This window comes from Mytilus californianus, unplaced genomic scaffold (assembly GCF_021869535.1).
Source record: "Mytilus californianus isolate M0D057914Y unplaced genomic scaffold, xbMytCali1.0.p SCAF_6, whole genome shotgun sequence".
NCBI classification, from domain to species: Eukaryota; Metazoa; Mollusca; class Bivalvia; order Mytilida; family Mytilidae; genus Mytilus; species Mytilus californianus.
This window is the reverse complement of record NW_026262712.1, coordinates 86,912,890-86,936,893: the sequence shown is the minus strand read 5'-3', so window position 1 is coordinate 86,936,893 and position 24,004 is coordinate 86,912,890. Positions and strand designations below refer to the sequence as shown.

General features: G+C 32.1%; 1 protein-coding gene across 2 annotated transcripts in view; it reads left to right on the top strand.

Moving 5' to 3' along the window:
• The first annotated feature begins 1,557 nt into the window (after positions 1-1,557).
• LOC127705940 (xylosyl- and glucuronyltransferase LARGE2s-like) overlaps positions 1,558-24,004 on the top strand; it is a 46,010-nt gene continuing 23,563 nt past the window's right edge. For both annotated transcript variants that reach the window (XR_007984121.1, XM_052210303.1), the window contains exons 1-13: positions 1,558-1,637; positions 5,078-5,215; positions 7,478-7,583; positions 8,839-8,962; positions 9,957-10,128; positions 12,848-12,882; positions 13,132-13,227; positions 13,824-13,907; positions 15,211-15,288; positions 18,385-18,516; positions 19,483-19,608; positions 19,865-20,023; positions 20,250-20,558. Coding sequence is in view for 1 of the 2 variants with exons in the window: in XM_052210303.1 (XP_052066263.1) it covers positions 5,119-5,215; positions 7,478-7,583; positions 8,839-8,962; positions 9,957-10,128; positions 12,848-12,882; positions 13,132-13,227; positions 13,824-13,907; positions 15,211-15,288; positions 18,385-18,516; positions 19,483-19,608; positions 19,865-20,023; positions 20,250-20,558 (1,518 nt within the window). In the remaining variant the exon portion in view is untranslated. The remainder of the gene's footprint in view (positions 1,638-5,077; positions 5,216-7,477; positions 7,584-8,838; positions 8,963-9,956; positions 10,129-12,847; positions 12,883-13,131; positions 13,228-13,823; positions 13,908-15,210; positions 15,289-18,384; positions 18,517-19,482; positions 19,609-19,864; positions 20,024-20,249; positions 20,559-24,004) is intronic.

Here is a 24,004-nt window from a genome sequence, read left to right as displayed (position 1 = left end):
AGATGTGGTATGATTTCCAATGAGACAACTCTTCACAAGAGACCAAATGCTACAGAAATTAACAGCCATATGTCACAATACGGCTTTCAACAATAAACAAAGCCCATACTGACCACATAGTGAGCTATAAAAAGCCCCGAAATCGCAAATGTAAAACAATTCAATGGTAAAAGCTAACGGCCTAACTAATGTACAAAATAAAGTGAACGAAAAACAAATAAGTAACATAGCAACAAACGACAACCACTGACTTACAGGCTCCTGACTTGGGACAGGCACATACATACAGAATGTGGCGGCGTTAAACATGTTAGCAGGATCCCAACCATGCCCTACCTGGGACAGCGATGTAACAGTACAACATCTTGTTTGTGAGAGCTCAATCCTCCCCGAAGCTGAAACAGTAGTGTAGCAGTTCAATATAAGAACAACCTGCGCAAATCAGTTGCAATTAGATTAACTCAAAAGATCGGTACGAGACACACAAAAGAAACCGGCCAACTAACATTAAGACAATAGACTCAAAGCATCGAACTAAGAGTATTTGCAATTACTAGAAGTTTGTTCAAAGCTAGTTGCAACTAGTACTGAAATAAATCTTGTTCTCCAAGACTTAAGTATCAATCAGTACACAACCAACTGATTTATTAAATAAAAGTCTAAGAAACGTCTGTTATACGTTGTAAATCCATTGGTGGCCTTCGGCTATTGTCTGCTCTTTGGTCGGGTTGTTGTGTCTTTGACACATTCCCCATTTCCATTCTCAATTTTATTACATCTAGATCCATATACAATAAAAAAAAATTGAAAAGTCCGAATTAAGGTTTTGACCATCGAAATTTTGCATTAGAAATAATAGTTAGGATCAGAAGATTTTCTTTATGGACCGCCAGAGAAAAACGATTTTTTCGAACTTTCTGATATCTTGTTAATCCAGTTCGGTTACTTTAAAAAAAAAAAATATGGAAAGACTAAGATTTCCTTTTTGATCAGTCATATTCCAGACAAACATTGACGAATTCTTGTGCAGTTTAAGATTATTCTTAAAAATCAAATAGTGGGGGTTAAGCCTGATTTGTTTAGCAAAATTGAGTTGGACGTATCTTAATTTTCTAAAAAAATCGTAAACTTAATTTATGTCATCCAACATAACAGAAACCTGCTATATTCGACGGCAAATTGCATTTTTATTTTATTGACCTTCCATAGAATATCTCCAGAAGAGGTCCAGATTCATTTTTTTGGACTCTTCACCAGAAGACATTCTGGAGATGTACCGAAGAGACCAATAAAACACACCCCTGGTAAAATATATCTGAATACCGAAAAGTATAATGTTTTTTACTCAAAAATGTGTGCGGTTAATGTTTAATATTTTAGCATCAACTTTAAAGTACACTCTTTTCTGTAAAAATAAAAAAACATTTTAAAAGTAGAATTTCAACTATGCCTCAGGGTCAAAACCTTTAACTTTTTCGTCTAGTTCTTGTTTTTCGGTGATTGGGAAATTCTTTTAGGCTGGTTACCTGTTGATAGTTTTCGTTCACATCTGGGTACGTCTTATAAAGAAGTTCCAGTTGAAAATACAACTGAAAAAAGTTATCTATTTTTATAATGAACACATAAATTTATATAAGGTATTAATTGACACTATAATCTAAAAAAAACTAATCCAGCGACATTGAAGCCACTGCAGTAGAATACTTTTGTCACTTAAAAATTGTGTTTCTTCTGTTTAATTTTGCTTGTTGGCCCAATCAATCACATTTGAAGTTATAGGTTTTGTATTAATCATAAATTATGAGAGATAAACATTGCCTGGTTTCTAAAGTACAAATCTGGTACAATATATATTTGATATAATAGTTTCCTTCTGCATCATCAGTAGTAGTTATTTTTTTAAATGAACCAGATCTAGCATTTTTCTGTAAAAAAAAATGACATCTCAAAATAAATATCTTTAGGTCACAATGTCCTATAACATGTTTTCCCCCAAATGACCCCAGGGCAGTTCATTCATTAAATTGAAATTGGGAGGTCATCTATAGGAGAGTTCAGGATAGTTGTTGTTTCAATGTGGAGATAGAAAAAGTCATATCACATGACATTTTTCTATGCACATGCATACATGTGAACCTCCCGACGGGAGTACAATAATCCTGTTTTCAGGGGTCTCCTCCCGTCCTCCCGTTGGAGAGAAAAAACTATCATGAATGAAAAATTTCAGGCACCATTTTTGCTACGACTTAAGACTAAATGTTTGTTATTGATGATGTAAAAACCTGAGTGTATCGAACGTATCCGGTGTAACTGACATTACCTGATTACGCAACATGTGGAGATTTTGACCTGGCCGACGGCTAATTAACAAGTGATTATAGTTTGATTGAACAATACACAGGTGATAGGATAATAAATACTTGATATGACTTCTGTCTAATGGCACACGCTGATAAATACCGGCATTGATAGAAAAGTGGAAGGTTTTGATGCCGAAAAAAAAAAAAAATTTAATAAACTTTCAACTCGGCAGAGAAATACTAGCTATTTCACACTCCAGTGTGGACATGAAGGTCCTTCAGCATGTTAAAGAAGATCCAAACCTGGAACATTATTTAATAGTTTCAGTCAACACTGACAGCAGACAAACATTGACTCAAAGACAATTCACAGCCTCCTAACAACTATAATAAACTGTTACCAGGATCAGGATTACTTTAGTACAGAGTCAAGTGCATTAAACTAAAGGCAGCCAAGTCAGCTTGTACTTCTTACATGACCCAGTGTTCTAAGACCAGTGTTTTGTTTCTTAAATAACATTTATCACTGTAATATAGACAGTGCTTTAGCTAATATATTTGACATGACTTTCTTAAGGTAGATCGGGTGTCTTCCTCCATCTTGGATTTTGAAATACCAGAAAACTATCAGTCTAGATCTTTAATAAAATATGCAAATTTTGAGAGTAGTAGGTAATTCATGTGTAAGAATTTTCATTTCAAGATAGAAAATGACATGTTTTATCATATTTATGGTTGTATTTTACAAAAAATAGAATACTTTTGTTTGATTCAATTTTTTCCATTTTTGCCACATAAGGGGAGGCAACTCAAATGTAGGGGCAGATAATTCAGATAAAGTTACTTTTACAATAGAATGTGTTAGGTATTTACCTATTTTTTTATATAGCAAGAAAACGGGTCCCGTGACCCATTTTTTTCTTTTTCTTATCTGAAAGCATAATATTAGAGCTATCTTCTCATATTTTACCTCAAAATTCTATGGTATAGTTTTCGTTTTATGGCAGAAAATTTGGTTTTCCATGCATAATCTATACAAAATCTGTCAATTTTGCACAACCTGTAGCGTGAGAATAAGCCCCGTGACCTATTCTTTTTATTATTTTTTTTTAAAAAGCATGATATAAACTATGTTTTTGCAAATTATTAAAAAATTCTATGGATTATAATTTAGACACCCCATCTACCTTAATGCTTAAAAACCATGCATAACTATTGTTTGTTTATCATTCATCTATTTATCATTTTATAAATGTATAGCATATTTCATTCTTATATATATCTATGCCAATGACATTGAAATCAAATAAAGAAGATTGAGACATAAATAAAACATTATACTTAGTACTCGAAGAAAAGGTTAAATTATAGTACTTTATTTATGAGCAGACTGCAATCAAAAACAAAACAAGAAACAGAATTTTCTCAATATTTCTTTCAAGTGATCTCATTCTAACAGAAAGGCTTCATGGGCAGATGGGTACTGTAAACACATTGCATTCAGGTGGAAAATTGAAGGAAAAACACTTAAAAAAACAAATTTAACATCAGACGGTTACATTTACGACAAAATTTATGTCAATAAAAAACCTCCTGATCTGAGGTCTAAACTCCTGACCAAAATTTCCCAATCTCCTGATCTTAGTTTCATAGTCCATCACATGTATGCACATGCCTAGATTTTTATAAAGGGGAATTATGCAAATGTTATGATTTAATTGAATTTCTACCTAAATTAATCAACCACGCTGCTCTAATTTGACTTCCTCACCCTGATGAAACCTATGGTAAGGTGACAGCGTCCATAAGTTGATGTTTTCATGCAGACGATGTTGTACTGATCCTTACACTGCATAGATTTCTGACATTATCACATGGTTTTTGTGTAGTTATATATGTATATATGTAGTTTATAGAATAGAAAATAATAACAGAAATATAGTTTTTATATATTACAAGCCAAGCGAGTAAAACACGGATCTATTACATAAATATCAAACTTTGTTTAGAATTGTTATTTGTAAAAGGTTACTCTATGAAAAATGCAAAATATTACTTCTAAAAGTCATTTTTATACATATTTGAAATAGATAATAATAACAATTGCAAAATGTATATAAGAAACTATGTAATTGTTTTTGGTTACAAATTTATAATAACTTCAGGGCTCAATTAAATTACATCACATTCATGTATATGTTTTGATCTATTTATATCTGTCTACCTTCAAGATTTCTAAGAAAAATAATATTTCAATAGTCCCAACTGACCAATCCTTGACCCAGAGGCGCCACTCTTTAATGTGTGTCTGGAAGGGAAATAGTTTTAGGAGGATTAGTTTTTCTACTTCTGATATGGGAAAAAATAACCAGATGTTTGACAAAACTGAATGTTTATGCATATTAAAATCTTTATGAATGTACACCTGTAAATGATCTTTAAAAAAGTAAGTTTTTTAAGAAATATCATGAATATATAAAAGAGCCTTGTATAGGTTATGAAAGTTTACTTGTTTAAGTAATTCCCCTGACTGCTGAACATGCTGAAGATACTAAAACAAAACAATAAAGATGGACTAAATACAAATATGCTGGTGAAAAAAAGATCATGAACACAAACACACTGTAAATTAAATATACATTAGTGCACAATTAAATTTCTTTCACAAATTGAAACATCAGTTTGTTGTATTTTTTTCTCTTCAGTTTTTCGAAAGTATGCAATTTCTAGTTCAGAAAAGAATATAGCTTTTCATATCAATTTTTTTCAATTTTTAGAACAGTATGCAATGTAGCAAGAGAGACTATGGGTTACCACAATGCTGATAAGAATGAAAAAGCAGACTTTGGTTGTGTTGGTGATAATAGGAGCATTTCCAACATGTATTTTGGTTTACTTAGCTTTAACAACTGATGGTAATTATCAACATTATAAATTTGTAGAGCATGTAGAGTGAATTAGTAAGGGAACTAAAATGATAGATTTAGGAAATGAGAAATTTACTCACTTGTTATCATCAAAACTTTCCCCCAAAATGATCACTACCGGTATTCATAAATTTCCTGTTTCTTCATCAATCATGTTTTTGTCTGCTAGCCTGATTATTTTCAACATAATATAAAAAAAACTAGGAATTGCACTTACAATAAAATGGATAATATAAATTCTGGTCGTGAAATTTTTTTTTTCTTTTAAATATGTATCATACTCTATTGATAATTTTGACATTTGTTAGTTGGATACAAAAAATACCGGTACCTTATCCTGGCCTCATTAACCATTAGTAATATATAATAATTTGGTTAGTACTTAAAAGTTAACTTATTTTGGCAACAGCAAAAAAAAAAAATATGTCTTACAGCATTCATTACAGCTCACAAGGATTTTTTTCTTTTGGATTATATTTGTACAAGAAACTATGACGAACATAAATGCAGATATAAACTTAGGTATCTTTTTAGTTATGTAAAATTTACCTGATTTTCACAAAGTTTTGTTTCATAAATATAGAATTTTGTCAGGAGTATTATGAAGTTTTTATGCCTCCGCCTCTAGGCAAAGGGGGATTTAAGTGTTACCCTTGTCTGTCCCATCCGTCCCTTGCATACGTCCCCAAAATTGGTTTTTGTTTCCTAACTTTAGTGTGCCTCAACCAAATGTTATAAAACTTATACACAATGTTTTTTTGCCACAAAACACAGATCAAGTTTCAAAATTGGGTGGCGTCCCTTTTACCATTCATGAGTTATGCCCTTTATAAACATAAAAATTGCAAATTTTTCGTTGTTTCCGTTTTTCTAACTTTAGTTTGCCTCAACCAAATGTTATGAAACTTATACACAATGCTTATTACCACAAAAGTCAGATCAAGTTTAAATTTGGATGGTGTCACTTTTAATGTTCTTGAGTTATATCCCTTTATAACATTATATGCAAGCAGGGGCATCATCTGTGTCCCATGGATACATTCTTCATTTATTTATCTTATAATTTCCTGTGTTTCCTAAATTTCCAAATAAAATAATATCCATATTAAATGGAATTATTATTTGTGTTTGGTAATAAATTCAATCACTAAGTTTAATCCATAAATCTGATATTTTATTGCATGTCCAAAATATGTGCTCAATATCTTCAATAGCTTCACTGCAGAACGTACATTTATCTGTTTGTTTTATCTTAATTTTGAATAAAAATTCATTTGTGCCTATGATTCTGAGTTTTATTCTATACTGGAATCAATGAAGTTTTGAGCTTTTTGTGGTGTGAAAAGACATAATGACTTTGTGCACTTTTATCCAATCTTAATTTTTTTTATAATCTTAGAGATCATTTATCTTCACAGTTAAGTCTTGTACTGCTTTTTTTAATAAAACATAAAATAATGATCAGGTATGTAATGATTGTGTATCATCTTTTATGTAACAGCATATTGACATATTTGTCAATTATACTGTTAAATTCAAATATGAATATAAAGGAGAAGGTCCGCTAAGGGCTAATTTTGGCCTAAAATTCAAAGTACATCCGATGAAAGATTTTTGACATTTTTTAAACATATAATTAGTGTCTACCACAGTCGATTCAATTAGTTTATGTATAAGATTTGAATTGATTTGGTCATTAAAGACGCTCAAATGCAAGCTTAAATGTGAAAAATCTATCAAATATGCCATAAAACGTAACTTTCCAGGTGGTTTTTGTCAAAAATGAAAGTGGCTGCATTGTGTTCAGTCTCAATCTTTATATATGTTATGTATTATCATCAAGTACAACATATATTTAAATATAAAGGCTGAACACAAATGGGGCCACTTCCATTTTAGGCAAAAACCTTTTAGAAATTAGCACAAATGTTAAAATTGTGAAGATTTCAGTAATTTTGCATAAATTAATGATGCTAGTACCTGATGCATGTGCATTGTATTGTCAAAACAGCCAATATTTATGTAGCAAAAGTATTCTACTTTCCAATAAATAGCGTAAAGTTGACAATTGAACAAATTTATAAAAATGCTTTATTCTGGAGCCAAAAGGGGGTCTTACCGGGCCTATTTCTTTCTTAATCATAAAACAATTTTTCAGAAGACATTTATAAAGGGAACATAGAACAGTAAAATATGCATGGAAATTCTTAAATCTACATTCAAAACGTTATTTTTATTTTTATTTCATAGAAATTCCTAAATATGATGGCCAAGCCGGGCAAATTTTGGAGTCCAGACTTGCACAGAGATTGAAAGAAGCTGATCAGGAAAATAAAGTCCTTAGGAAGCAACTAAGGTACAAATGAAATCTAGAACCTTACATTCAAAACCTTGTGTATATTTAATCCTATATTCTTGCACAATTAGGTCTATTTGAACAAATAACATGAATAAGTTGAAAAAAGAATTTTGAGAAATCAGGAAATGGTCTTGTAGTATATCTAGGTATTGATATCCAGAACAATAGAAACTTATTCTGTCTCTCTAAAGATAAATATTCCTTGAATATAAAGTATCACTCTCATTACTGACCCTATTATTCACCTATAAATAACTAGAGCTTCTTGATTTGTACACAAGTTATCTCCCATCAAAATTATGTCTCAGACATAAATGGCAACTGTCATGTTAGAAGCCCATGGAGTGACAGGGAAACAAGGCTTAGAAATTCATCTAGTGCTGAGGGTATCTCTAATAATTGGTCCTTTAAATGAGTTTTCAGGGCCATCAATATTTTGTAGGAAGAGTTTTCCTTTGTTGTATATTGTACATACAAGAAATTCTTAGACACAAAATAATTTTCTAACATAACTGTTTTGATTGATTGATTGTTGGTTACTCAACATCGTGTGTAACTGTTTGACAATCTGTTACTACAGTAAGGCAAGTGCTTTTTCAATGGTTCAAAAGACCCTTTCTCTGTTAGTTGGGTATAATAAAATATTTCTGGCAATTTGAAGAGATGAATATCCAAAATTGTCAACCCTGAAAAGTTATTTTCGAAATTAAAGGCAATACAATCTGACTGAAATATCATTATGCTGAACCAGAAATACCATTTGTGAGTCAGGCAAGGTAAAAACCCTGCTAAAATATTGTATTTCTTTACCAGTTATATTAATGTGTGTAGTTGGCAGGCAATAATATAGGTTATAAAATATGCAGAAATGCTTTGACTTCCATTGTTTACTTTCCTATCACAAAATATAAAGTTTTGATCTTATCTTGTGGGTTTCATTCTTGAAGCTGTTGTTTTTCATCTGCATTGTTGTTAAATTTTATACGCAAACTTAAATTGACACCTTCCTTCTAACAGTTTATATGTCATGTATGTGTGTTTTGTTTAGAAAATATGGATATAATACATTTTATTCAAAAATTTATTAATTGAAAATTCTTGTTTTACTTTAGATTCAAATTCATTTATAAGCTATAAATCTATACATCTTATTACATGTATTTGGGAGTCCTACATTGTCATGATTGTATTATTTGTCACTATAGTATTCTTTTTAAGATCCATCAATAATTGTATATCTTTGTTTCAACAGTAAAACAAGAAATAAACTATTAGGCCTACAGATGAGTATTGCTGTACAGAATGGCACAACATATGGTGGCAATAAAACCCTACTAAGGTGTCTGAATGCTGAACTAGAAATACCCAAGTGTGAGGTAGGCAGGCAATGACAGTCTATTAAACTCTGATCTAAAACATGTAGAAATACCAAAACACAATAATTTTCTACTGAAATATATAAATGCAATAAAACTTGCTGAATTACTAATCTTTGAATGAAAGATTTCCAAATGTGAGCCAGGCATGCAATGATACACTTCTTAAGCATCTTCATGGGTAGAAAATACTAAAAATTTGGGTTGATATCCAATAAAGATTCAGTTGAAGTTTCTAATTTCTGAAACAGAAATAAAAAGAGAAGGCAGTAAAATCTTACTGAAATATCTTAAAGCTGAACCCAAAATACTGCTGCTAGAGGCAGGCAAGGAAAAAACCCTGCTAAAATAGCTTTTTGCTGAACCAGTAATATTAGTGTTCAATGTTGGCAGGCCATTAAACCCTTTTGAAATGTTTTGCTAGACTAGAAATACAAAATATGTGAGATAGATAGGCAATTCAATTTTTCTTGTATTTCTTAATGCTGACTCAGAAATCAAAGTTTTCAACCAGAAATAACAAGTGTGAGATACATGTACATGTTAACCAGCAATAAAAGCCCTGAAATGTCTGCATGCTAAAATAAAACCAATATATACAAAGTAGCACCACAATAAAACTATATTTGATTTCTTTGTAACTTTTATATTATGCATTATAAATCAGCAATAATTTTGGTGGATGTATGTTATTGTCACATTTGTGAGAATACAATAAAGGGAGCATTGATCATATTAATTATGAGATACCATTGCCACAAGTTTATGGCCTTTTCACATTGTTGAAGACTATGGTGACCTCTAAATGTCTTGTTTCTGTAAATTTTTGGTTTTGAGCATCTGTTTTATTGACATTTACAACATTTATTCTTTAAATGCAAAAATGCAAACAGAAGAGTTTTAGCACAAATTTCTTTATTTGTTTTCTCCTTTTTAATAAGAATATAGATTATATAGCAAAATCAGCAATGAAACTTAAAAAATTTTGTTACAGGTAATACACATAGCGATTGTATGTGCTGGACACAGTGCCACAAGGAGTGTTGTCACATTGATTAAAAGTGTACTGTTCTACAGAAAGAATCCTCTCCACTTCCACTTTATATCAGATCATATAGCTCAACTAATTTTAAGTCGTCTGTTTGACACATGGAATGTTCCTGAAGGTATTTACATTTATTTTGACTATGTAGTAATTTGCAACCGAACCTGTCCTCATTAGGGTTAAAATTGGTCAAAATGTAATTCCTTAATCTGTGATCTGTATGTACTTCAGTGCTTCTTGTAACTGGTGATTAGTTTTGAGACACAGACAAATGGACACTTGTCCCTCTTTTACATTATATGTGTGACTGCTAACTGATAGATGAGTGCTTGAATTTAAAGTGACAGGGGACCAGTCAGGAGAATGACATCATTATGTGTGTACAAAAGGCATAATCATTTTTATAATTGTACAGAGGACAAATTATTTGATATTAATCTAGCTGTTTGCTTAAAAGTCTTGTAGCAAATATTCATGCATATTCTGGATAAAAACAAATCAAACTATTATTATACGACTGCAAAAAAATTTTTGTGGTCGTATATTGGTATGACTTTAGTTTAAGTGAATGGATCTCAATGAAATTTTACCATAAGGTTCAATACCACAAAAGGAAGGTGGGGATTGATTTTGGGGGTTATGGTACCAACAGTTAAGGAATTAGGGGCCAAAAAGGGGCCAAAAATAAGCATTTTTGTAACTTCCAGACATAACTTGTGTGTAAGTGTATGGATCTCTCTGACATTGTACCACAAGGTTCCATATCACAAAGGGAATGCTGGGATTGATTTGGGGGTAATTGCCTCCAAATTTTAGGAATTAGGGGCCAAAAAGGGGCAAAAAACAAGCATTTTTCTAGTTTCATGACAATAACTTGTGTGTTAGTGTATGGATCTCTCTGACATTGTATCACAATGTTCCATATCACAAAGGGAATGCTGGGATTGATTTTGGGGGTAATTGCCTTCAAATTTTAGGAATTAGGGGCCAAAAAGGGGCAACAAACAAGCATTTTTCTATTTTTATGACAATAACTTGTGTGTTAGTGTATGGATCTTTATGAAATTGTACTACAAGGTTCCATATCACAAAGGGAAAGCTGGAATTGAGTTTGGGGGTAATTGCCCAAAAAGTTTAGGAAAAAGGGGCCAAAAAGGGGCCAAAAATAAGCATTTTTCTAGTTTCCAGACAATAACTTGTGTTCAAGTGTATGGATCTCTCTGAAATTGTACTGCAAGGTACCATACCTCAAAGGGAAGGCTGGGATTGATTTTGGGGGTAATTCCCTCAAAATTTTAGTAATTAGGGGCCATAAAAGGGAAAAAAACAAGCATTTTTCTAGTTTCAGGACAATAACTTGTGTGTATTAAGTGTATGGATCTTTATGAAATTGTACTGCAAGGTACCATATCACAAAGGGAAAGCTGGGTTCGAGTTTGGGGGTGATTGCCCAAAACGTTTAGGAATTTGGTGCCAAAAAGGGGCCAAAAAACATGCATTTTTCTAGTTTCCAGACAATAACTTGTGTTCAAGTGTATGGATCTCTCTGAAATTGTACTGCAAGGTACCATACCACAAAGGGAAAGCTGGGATTGAGTTTGGGGGATGATGAATCATAAGGGGGTTCAAAAAATTGGGGGGGGGGATTTTTTTTCCTTTTTTTTCTTTAAAATTTTCCATTTTTAATTGGTTATTTCTGATTTATATATAAAAGCAAATAATAATGATATGGTTTGAATAGGTAAATTAAAAGTTCTTAGACCACATTCATTCTGTGTCAGAAACCTATGCTGTGTCAAATATTTAATTACAATCCAAATTCATAGTCCTATAATATACTATCAATGTTGAAACCCGAAGTCTTATCGATTAATGCTTTTTTCGGGTTTCAACATTGATAGTAAAAAAAAAATATCCAATAAAAAACGTTGAATGTAATTGATATGGAACTCCGAAGTCTTATATTATAGGACTATCCAAATTCAGTGCTTTATCAAGCTTGAATGTTGTGTCCATACTTGCCCCAACTGTTCAGGGTTCGACCTCTGCGGTTGTTTCAAGCTGTGCCTTAGCGGAGCATTTTATTCTATTTACACCCATGAATTTAATAGAGACATTGTCTGAAACACATGCACTTTTATAACAATTTTTTTGCCGATTTGAATTAAAATTAAGTAATCGAAATTCATTTCTGCTATGCCAACTCCAACAAGATAGAGGCCTTTGTCTGGACCAAGTGGCAATGTAAAAAGAAGAAATAGATAACTGCAAATCGAAATGTCAAGCAGATTTGAAGGAAAGATTTTGAATTTTTACGACTAAGTTCACTTGGCAATGAATCTTTTTGCACATCATGTTCAATCAACTTTTCGATTTCTTCTGGTGGTCTGTACGATGTTTGAAAGCATGCTTAGTGTGAGACTCACAACAAAATCAATATATGGAATCTTATGAGTTATGAGACTCTGAGGTATTGAAAAAGGCTAAATAAAACCCCACCTTGTATAGATTATAACCATGAATTGAAGAAATAAAGTATATTTATTAAGTCTTTTTGGTGTTTTGTAGATGAATACTTAAACAGGTCATATATTTAACTTGAAAATGTCGTTTGCGCAAGATCTCCCTCTTTGAAGGTTTCAGAGGTTGGCAGGTATGCATTAGTGGGAAAATTTTTATTCGTTGGTTTTAATACACAACTTGTCATAATGCTATCTTTTCAGTACTAGCTTGTATCTCAGAAAATTAATTTGTGTTCAATTTATTTCAGTTTTTTATAAATTCAATTTCATTTTTTTACTTTTCATTACATTGAACATACAATTTTTTCTGTATTTCAGTAAATGTCAGTTTTTACTCAACAGACAAAGTTCAGGTAATTTAAAATTAATATTATTAGAAATGATGTAAATTCAGAAATTTATATAATGCAATGCGTTTTTTTTAGAAAAAGTGAAAAAATTGATAATGTGAATTTGTGTAAACTTTTTTTAAGTTATATAATTGAAATATTTTTTTTTATCTTATTATAATAATTTGAATTTGTGTAAACATCTGAGTTGACATAGTGTTGTGAAATTTTACCTGAGTTTTTAAACATAGCTATGAACATGTTGTATTGTAGGAAGATGTAGTATGGATATCTAATAAACATTACTCTGGGGTGTTTGGTCTGATGAAGTTAACATTACCAAAAACTTTACCAAAAAATCTCTCCAAGGTTTGTATTACTAAATTGGTTATACAACTATATTATCATGAGAATTTCACAACAGAATAGATCATACTTAATCAAAAAAATGTTATATATTTATTGATATGGTCACCTTATTTTAAATAAAACCATAATAAAAAATATTTCAAAATACCTCCTTTAAAATTAGCATTGAAAATATTTTCTATCTAACAAAAAATAATTATTGAATTTGGTGTGTCAGAATTCCTTTGTACAATGCCAAATTTCGTTTGTTTTATAAGCTAGCAGAATTGAAACAAGAATTCTTATGAATGTGAAATAAAAAGAAAAGGTTTCTAATGAAATTGGTATGGTTCAACATGTTTCCATCCATCTTGTATTAATTCCTCTTAATTGCAACTTTTATTGTTTATTGCTTTACAGTTTTCCGTTAAGCACTAGAGTAAACTTTGAATGATAAATACACCAATTTTGAGTTATGGGCTTGACAATGACTGACCTTAGTTTTGAGCCATTTGACAAAATGATGTTAACTAATCAATTACTTTTTTTGCCATCAAATGTTTTCTGATGTGACACACACTTAAACTAATGTAAAATTATTTAATTTACTTCGATAGGTTATAGTATTAGATACAGATGTGACATTTGCTACAGATATAGCTGAGCTGTGGAAAATATTCAGCATTCTAAAAGGGAAAAAGGTGAATATTATTAATTATCGTACCCTACTCAGTCATCATTAATTCCCATATCATGGCTTTATGAGGTTTGAGCAGAACTTATCAGCAAAATAACAATGTGTAAGGAGAAGTTATCAGCAATGCCACATTGTGAGAGCAGACCTCAAAAAGCTTACTTCAGTGAGGACAACAAAGTGTAAAAAAAATGGCTTGAGGAGGAAAAAATAACCAGAATTAGTAAGATAAACAGATTATCAGGTTTTCTTTGTATAGATATTGTAAAATATTAGTCACTCTACGCAATGTGACTCGACTACTCACCAAAAAGGTTCACAATGTACCTCTTAACTGATATTTTACGATACCAATGGAGGGAAAACCCACTGATCTATACCTATTGTTTGAAAACATGTAAATGTTTTTGTTCAGCAGATTAGAATAATACCTTACTGTTATATAATGTAAAATAAAGAAAGATAATTGAATAAAATTAATGGAATGAATGAAAATGTACCAGGTTATCTATATGATTAAATCAACAGAATGACCAAGTATTAAAGGAAAGAATGCAGTGTTACATTTAAAGGTAAAAATGATGGTTCTTAAACATTTATTTAAAATGGGAACAGACAAGAGAGTGTTTTAGAAACAATGAAAATAGTGCACAAAACAGAACAGAGAAAACAGAAAACTGAGTAATGCAAAACAACTACTATAATAGGAATCTTGGATGATTTTTATGCCCCACCTAGGGGCATTATGTTTTTTGGTCTGTGTGTCCGTTCGTCCGTCTGTCCCTCCGTCCATTCGTCCGTCCGTTCGTCCGTCTGTCTGTCCCGCTTCAGTTTAAAGTTTTTGGTCAAGGTAGTTTTTGATGAAATTGAAGTTCAATGAACTTGAAACTTCGTACACATATTCCCTATGATATGATCTTTCTAATTTAATGCCAAATTAGAGTTTTGACCCCAATTTCACGGTCCACTGAACATAGAATATGATAGTGCGAGTGGGGCATCCGTGTACTATGGACACATTCTTGTTTAGGACTAGCTGTTAACTTATACATATATAGCAAAGATTCTCTGTTATTGTGACTATGCAAAAGCAGGTTGACCAGTAACTCTGTTTGAGAGAGTGAAGTTTTAGAATTATAGTGATAAAAAATCATGTCGTGAAAAAAACAAGAAAAAATAGAAACATCAATAAGGAGCTGACAGTTTCGTTTATAAATATCTTTTCATTTTACACTTCAGATAATCTGTGATTATACTTTTTTGTTAGATTGATATTAAGCTTTGCATTAGTAATTTTGATGATATTTCAGACTATAGGACTGGTAGAGAACCAAAGTGACTGGTACCTTGGTAAACTTTGGAAGAATCACAGACCATGGCGAGCTCTGGTACAGTAATATATTTTGTGCAGATTATTATTAGCTATTATCACATCATTATATGATGTGTGTTTTAAAAGATTCCTATTATTATTTTTCTCTAGAGAAAGAATATTATTCCATGTAAATAAAGTTTAATGTATATCATCAAGATCATCATTGTACATGTTATATAGAAAGATAAATCACATGTTTAAGGATTATATTAAAATGAACTTCTGAAAGGAAGATATTTTGCAAAGACAAATGGTCATCATATAAGAATAATAACCTACTGTTCAAATGAAGAAAAACATAAAAGTGAATATCAGTTATTAAGTCAGTTAAGTCTGCCTCATATCTTGACTTACATCTAGAAATTGACAATGAGGGTCGGTTGAAAACAAAACTTTACGACAAAAGAGATGATTTCAGCTTCCCAATTGTAAACTTTCCATTTCTATGTAGCAACATTCCAGCAGCGCCTGCATACGGAGTCTATATCTCCCAATTGATACGATATTCCCGGGCTTGTGTTTCCTGTCATGATTTCCTTGACAGAGGATTGCTGCTTACAAGGAAGCTATTAAACCAAGAGTTCCAAATGGTGAAGTTGAAGTCATCCCTTCATAATTTTACGGACGCCATCACGAGTTGGTTGACCGTTTCACAGATGATATCGGATATGTTCCTTATGTCGTAACTACAATACCCTCCCTTTTCACGAATGTGACTTACCGAATTAGACTATTTACCGGATTTGTAATAACATAAGCAACACGACGGGTGCCACATGTTGAGCAGGATCTGCTTACCCTTCCGGAGCACCTGAGATCACCCCCAGGTTTTGGTGGGGTTCGTGTTGCTTAGTCTTTGGTTTTCTATGTTGTGTCATCTGTACTATTATTTGTCTGTTTGTCTTTTTAGCTCACCTGACCTGAAAGGTCAAGTGAGCTTTTCTCATCACTTTGCGTCCGTCGTCCGTCGTCCTGCGTCCGTCGTCCGTAAACTTTTACAAAAATCTTCTCCTCTGAAACTACTTGGCCAAATTTGACCAAACTTGGCCACAATCATTATTGGGGTATCTAGTTTAAAAAATGTGTCCGGTGACCCGGCCAACCAACCAAGATGGCCGCCATGGCTAAAAATAGAACATAGGGGTAAAATGTAGATTTTGGCTTATATCTCTGAAACCAAAGCATTTAGAGCAAATCTGACATGGGGTAAAATTGTTTATCAGGTCAAGATCTATCTGCCCTGAAATTTTCAGATGAATCGGACAACCCGTTGTTGGGTTGCTGCCCCTGAATTGGTAATTTTAAGGAAATTTTGCAGTTTTTGGTTATTATCTGGAATATTATTATAGATAGAGGTAAACTGTAAACAGCAATAATGTTCAGCAAAGTAAGATCTACAAATAAGTCAACTTGACTAAAATGGTCAGTTGACCCCTTAAGGAGTTATTGCCCTTTATATTCAATTTTTAACCATTTTTCGTAAATTTTTGTAATCTTTTACAAAAATCTTCTCCTCTGAAACTACTAAGACAAATTTAACCAAACTTGTCCACAATCATCATAAGGGTATCTAGTTTAAAAAATGATTCCAATGACCCCGCCCGCGAACCAAGATGGCGGACATGGCTAAAAAATAGTACATAGGGTAAAATGCAGTTTTTGGCTCATATCTCTGAAACCAAAGCATTTAGAGCAAATCTGATGGCATAAACTTGTTCATTAGGTCAAGATCTATCTGCCCTGAAATTTTCAGACCAATCAGGCAACCCGTTGTTGGGTTGCTGCCCCTGAATTGGTAATTTTAAGGAAATTTTGCCGTTTTTGGTTATTATCTTGAATATTATTATAGATAGAGATAAACTGTAAACAGCAATAATGTTCAGCAAAGTAAGATCTACAAATAAGGCAACATGACCAAAATTGTCAATTGACCCCTTAAGGAGTTATTGCCCTTTATAGTCAATTTTTTACAATTTTCATAAATTTTGTAAATTTTTGTAAATTTTTAAAAGTATTTTCCACTGTAACTACCGGGCCAAGTTCATTATAGATAGAGATAATAGTAAGGAGCAAGAATATTCAGTAAAGTAAGATCTACAAATACATCACCATCACCAAAACACAATTTTGTCATGAATCCATCTGTGTCCTTTGTTTAATATGCACATAGACCAAGGTGAGCGACACAGGCTCTTTAGAGCCTCTAGTTATTTTTGGCCATGGCATTGTCAGTTTATTTTCGATCTATGAGTTTGACTGTCCCTCTGGTATCTTTCGTCCCTCTTTTTCATCTATATCATTAACTACAGATAACAAAGAATAATAAATGTCTCTATTTGTGATGAAAATTCTACTACTTATCTCAACAATAATCCTAATAAGTTTGAGGAGGATAGAAAAATGATTTGCCCTAAAGTCTGAATTTAAGACCTTATTATGCTAACAAATCATATAGATAGAATGTTAATTCAAATAGACAAAATCATTAAGTTTACATGCATCATGGAAACTGTTTTGCTCATTAATAGTGTTTTCCTTCATAACAGGAATGTTTGTGGTCTTTACTATTTAGTCTAAGCTTTCCTTTCAAAAGATTTTATTTTTATTCTTATGTGGTTCAGCAGACAAACATGTCCCATTTGTACATACATTTTTAGTTAATAGATGTGTTGATTGTTCATGTTACTTATATGTAAATTTTAGGACTGATTATTAATGAACTGGTTCCAATTAAAAGTGTTTCCTTTCATGATTAAGTAGATAGCCATTCAATTTACTTGATACCAGAATCAGGTTTGATATACCGGTATCGATTCTGATATGAATGCATGATAGTTGTTATTCCCTGAAAGTATTTTTATTTTCTATATATCTCTCTTTATTTTCTATAGATACATGACTACCGTAATAAAATTGAGAATGGAAATGGGGAATGTGTCAAAGAGACAACAACCCGACCAAAGAGCAAAAAACAGCTGAAGGCCACCAATGGGTCTTCAACACAGCGAGAAAATCCCGCACCCGAAGGTGTGCTTCAGCTGGCCCATAAACAAAAATGTGTACTAATTCAGTGATAATAGACATTTATATGTACATTTATATGTTTCAGGGTAGAGGTTTCAATACTGGAGTTATCTTACTTGACTTACAAAAGTTACGTGATATGGGATGGATGGAATTATGGACTAAAGTAGCCCAGGAAGAATTACAGACTATGTTATATACTTCATTAGCAGATCAGGTAAAATAGGATAAATTATGTGGCTTATTTCAACATGCTTAGCTTAGCAGATGGTGGTAAAACATGCAGTTGGTATTTCATCTGCAACAAATCAAATGGGTTTTGATAAAATGATAATCACTATGTTATGAGAAATCTATACTGGTTGCTGTTAGTGTAAAATCTTTGTAAGTCTACTTGTTCTATGTGTGGACAATTTGGTCATTTAAAAAAATGACATATACAGAATTATAAAAAATGCCTTTATAGGTGATTTACTGATATCTTAACTTATACAGTTAGGTATTCAATTACCAATTTAGTTGGACTGCTTTCGCTTCAAGTATTTTGATAAAATATGTTTTCATGGAAGGGGTCAGTATAATATTTTTTGTCTGTATGTCTGTTTAAAGATTAAAGTTTTGGTTCAAGGTAGTTTACCATAATACTTGAAACAAAGTACACTTGTTCATTATTTGCCAAATTAGGGCTTTGATCCAGATTTTGCAGTTTAATGTACATTGAAAGAAGAATGATAAAAAGTGTGTGGGCACAATGTCCTATTTACACATAAATTCATAACAAATGAACATAGATAACTTTTACAGAAAATGTACATCAGAAAGTTGGAACAAGATTTCTGAGATTGCTGACAGTTGATCACAAAACAAATTTAAACAAACACTACCTCATAGTATGTTTTTCTTGAGTGTTGCTGGAATGATATTTAAAAGACATAAAATTTAACTGTAAAAAGTGCAGAATAATATAACATATGAAGATACAATTTAAGTGAGATCTGACACTTTAGTCAATAAATTTACAGTTTATGAAAACTTAAAATTTTTTTTTTTTAATTAAATGAACTCTATTTGACCTTTGTCTTGGCGATTGAGGCAGATGACAAGTATGAGTCCTCTAAATTTGATTTATTTTTTTCTGAAGCAAGTTAAAACTGTCTTAAATGAAACATGTCGTTACTTTCAGGATATATTTAATACAGTATTAAAACTTCATCCCTATCTGTTGTATCAGTTACCCTGTCAGTGGAATGTACAATTAAGTGATAACACTCGTAGTGAACAATGTTACAGTGAAATCTCTGATCTCAAGGTAAGACACAATTAAATGATAACACTTGAAATTAATGCTTTGGTAAATATGAATGAAAAACAATTACATTAGAACTGTTATATCTTGTTTCTGAACTTTTCATCGATATAAAAAATTATAAAAAAACTACATTACATTAGTTTGCTATAAAAAACTCTTTTCTTAAGAATAAACAAGAAATTACTATTTATGTGTTGATAAAACAACAGATTGAAATTCTGCAAGAATAGTTAAAATTACTCTTGTTTTCTTTTAGATAATCCACTGGAATTCACCAAAGAAATTAAAAGTAAAAATTAAGCATTTAGAATTTTTCCACAATTTGTATCTGACTTTCCTGGAGTATGATGCCAATTTGTTGAGACGTGAATTGTTTGGATGTGATAACAGTCAAGAAAACCCTATTGAACAGCAGGTAAATTTAATAAATTGATGGATGAAGTTTCTGATGATTAGCATTTTTATAGAAAGGGATTAATCAAGTAAAACTTAATGTATCAGGGAATGAAATCAAAAATGCCTTCTAACACCATCACCAAAGTATTTATTTTAGTGAACAATTTTAACTTATTATAGTCAGATGTAAGATCCACTTAATATTATTTTGATGTATGAAGTTAAAACATTTTGTTATTTTACAGTTGAGTGCTTTGAATGAAGATGATGAATGTTATGATTTTCGAAGAGAACGTATCCTTGTACACCGTACACACTTGTATTACCTGGACTTCGATTACCAACCAACAGAATGGGATGTGACATTAGTGGCACAACTAAGCATGGATAGACTTCAAATGCTAGAAACAATCTGTAGACATTGGGAAGGCCCTATCAGTCTAGCTCTTCACATGTCTGATGCAGAGGCTCAACAATTCTTACGATATGCTCAGGAATCAGAAGTATTGATGCAGAGGAAAAATATAGGATATCATGTAGTTTATAGAGATGGGGTAAGATAATATGATGCCCCCCTCAACTTGTGACCTTTGACCAACAGTAATCAGTTGGCCTGTTTGTTATCAATCAACACTTTACATGTCCCACAACAACTCGAATTTGCTTTATATCATCAAGCGGTGTGTATAGTGCGCACATTTATACCCTGGGTTGTGTTTCTTGTAAGAGGGGTGCGCATTATACATGCCTACAAGCATTTTCTTAGTCTTTTTTCAGGTCCTTCAACAAAGAAAAAACCAGGTGAAGTGAAGAGTACGGAATTTTTCGCTAAAACCTCGGTTTTTATTATGTTTTACATGTTATATTTGTAATATAAAATTGAGAATGGAAATGGGGAATGTGTTAAAGAGACAACAACCCGACCATAGAACAAACAACAGCAGAAGGTCACCAACAGGTCTTCAATGCAGCGAGAAATTCCCGCACCCGGAGGTGTCCTTCAGCTGGCCCCTAAACAAATATATATACTAGTTCAGTGATAATGAACGCCATACTAAACTCCAAATTGTACACAAGAAACTAAAATTAAAAATAATACAAGACTAACAAAGGCTAGAGGCTCCTGACTTGGGACAGGCGCAAAAATGCGGCGGGGTTAAACATGTTTATGAGATCTCAACCCTCCCCCTATACCTCTAGCCAATGTAGAAAAGTAAACGCATAACAATACGCACATTGAAATTCAGTTCAAGAGAAGTCCGAGTCTGATGTCAAAAGATGTAACCAAAGAAAATAAACAAAATGACAATAATACATAAATAACAACAGACTACTAGCAGTTAACTGACATGCCAGCTCCAGACTTCAATTAAACTGATTGAAAGATTATGTCTTCATCATATGAATATCAGGCACAATCCTTCCCGTTAGGGGTTTAGTATCATACCATCATAACATATATGAGAAGAACATAACCCGTGTCATGCCAACAACTGGTTTTTAAATAAATGTGTTTAGTGCCGATGCAAAGACCCTATAAGGGAATCAATATTAACGCCAAAATATGCAATCTTTAATGACCTGACAACAGTATCGTAACTATATCCCTTCTTAATAAGTCTATTTAAAGGTTTTGTTAGCTTCAAAGGTGAATACTGACATTTTTGTGCTTTATAAAGAATATTTCAATGTATCTTATTGTACTTGATATGTCATGTTTTATTCAAATAAAATACATTTTATATCTCTGTAGTTACGTTTATCGTGTAAATTTGTCCATCTGTTTGCAATCCTGAAGTTTGCCATGTCTTAATAAAGACACAATGAAGCTTTTGGTGTCGGTTAATTTAGCCTCTGTGTTTCTTGTGGTCATAACTTACTGTTTTTGTATGTGTTCATCATGGAGGGTAGAAGATAAGTGTATGAAAATTGAATAAACCACGCTCGTTTTGAAAAGATAAACTGCCATTTTTTTCTATTGTATCAGGTGATCCCCAGTCATGTGACTTAACATTGTAATTTGATGATTTAGTCTATGAGAAGTTTTTTTTATGCCCCCGCCGTAGCGGTGGGGGCATTAAGTTTTACCCTTGTCCGTCTGTACGTACTTACGTACGTACGTACGTACGTACGTCCGTCCGTACATCCCAAAATTGGTTTCCGTTCTCTAACTTGAGTTTGCCTCAACCAAATGTTCTGAAACTTATACACAATGCTTATTACCACAAAACACAGATCAAGTTTGAATTTTGGTGGCGTCACTGTAACCGTTCTAGAGTTATGCTCCTTTATAAATGGAAAAATTGGAAAAATTTTAGTTTTCTGTTCTCTGACTTCAGTTTGCCTCAACCAAATGTTATGAAACTTATACACAGTGCTTATTACCACAAAACACAGATCAAGTTTGAATTTTGCTGGCGTCACTTTAACCGTTCTAGAGTTATGCCCCTTTATAAATGGAAGAATTGCAAAATTTTAAGTTTCCGTTCTCTAACTTAAGTTTGCCTCAACTAAATGTTATGAAACTTATACACAATGCTTATTACCACAAAACACAGATCAAGTTTGAATTTTTGTGGTGTCACTTTAACCGTTCTAGAGTTATTCCCCTTTACAAACGGAAAAATTGCAAAATTTTTATTTTCTGGTAAATATCAAGTAATTTATATTAAAATTGGAGTTATCTTCCATGATTGAATCAACTACAATCAATGCTTTCTACAATGCAATGTTTAATTTTTACTTCCACTGATAAAACACAGATCAAGTTGAATTTGGGTAGTGTCACTTTAACCATTATTGAGTTATGCCCCTTTATAAATCGAAAGATTGCAAAATTTTTAGTTTTCATTCTGTAACTTAAGTTTGCCCCAACCAAACATTATGAAACCTATACACAATATTCATTACCACAAAACTAAGATCAAGTACAAAATTTTTGTTTCCGTTTTCTAATTAATTTGCCTCAACCAAATGTTATGAAACTTATACACAATGCTTATTACTACATAATACAGATTAAGTACGAAATGAGGTCAACACTTTTTCCATTCTTGAGTTATTTCCCTTTATAAACATAAAAATTGCTGAATTTTTTAGTTTGTTTCAACCAAATGTTATAAAACTTATACACAACCGTTCTATAGTTATGCGTGTTTACAAATAGAAAAATTGCTGAATTTATAGTTTCTGTTCTCTACTTGAGTTAGCCTAAACCAAATGTTATGAGACTTACACAGAATGCATATTACCACTTAACCCATTTCTCTGACGTCAGTCTATTGTTCTTACTGTAGATTATTTTTCAAGATTCCACTGACCACAGTATTAACTTAAGAGAACTTATACTATAACTTTAAACTTTTAACTTACGATGTTTTATCCTCTCAAAAACGAATGGCATGTGTAGGATTCGAACCCGCGCGCATTTTCTTCATAATCAATAGAGTCTTCAATCTATGCATGATACCACTAGACCACGATGGCTGACATCTATCATGATATGAATAGTACTCTTAAAGCGCTTAATTGTCAATACATGTCATTTAACTGTATTTCTGTCTCATTGATAATTCGCTTTTGTAATCTAATGAAATATATATATCTTGGTTTGTTCATGTTTATTGAATTTGTTTTATTTTGGGTGTTATTGTTTTTTTTAAAAGAAATCGGGGTTTAAACTACTTCTTTGACAGTAAAAGCAGAAACAAAATCATCGCCATTGTATGAAAATGAAATATATAATACTTCTACATGTTCTAGGATTAAAACAATATTTTGGTCCAGAAAAAAATTACAATGAAAAAATTTCATTCCGGATACAAGGTTCGAACTTTGCACTGTTAATATCACCGTTGTGACATTCGTTACCAACGACTAGACAATCACGGCTATGAACACCTTGAAGGTAAATTAATGAAATCAACATAATTATTCATTGTACATCCGTAGCAAGAGCAATTCTGATGGGGATTCAGAATGCTTACCACAGATAAAACTA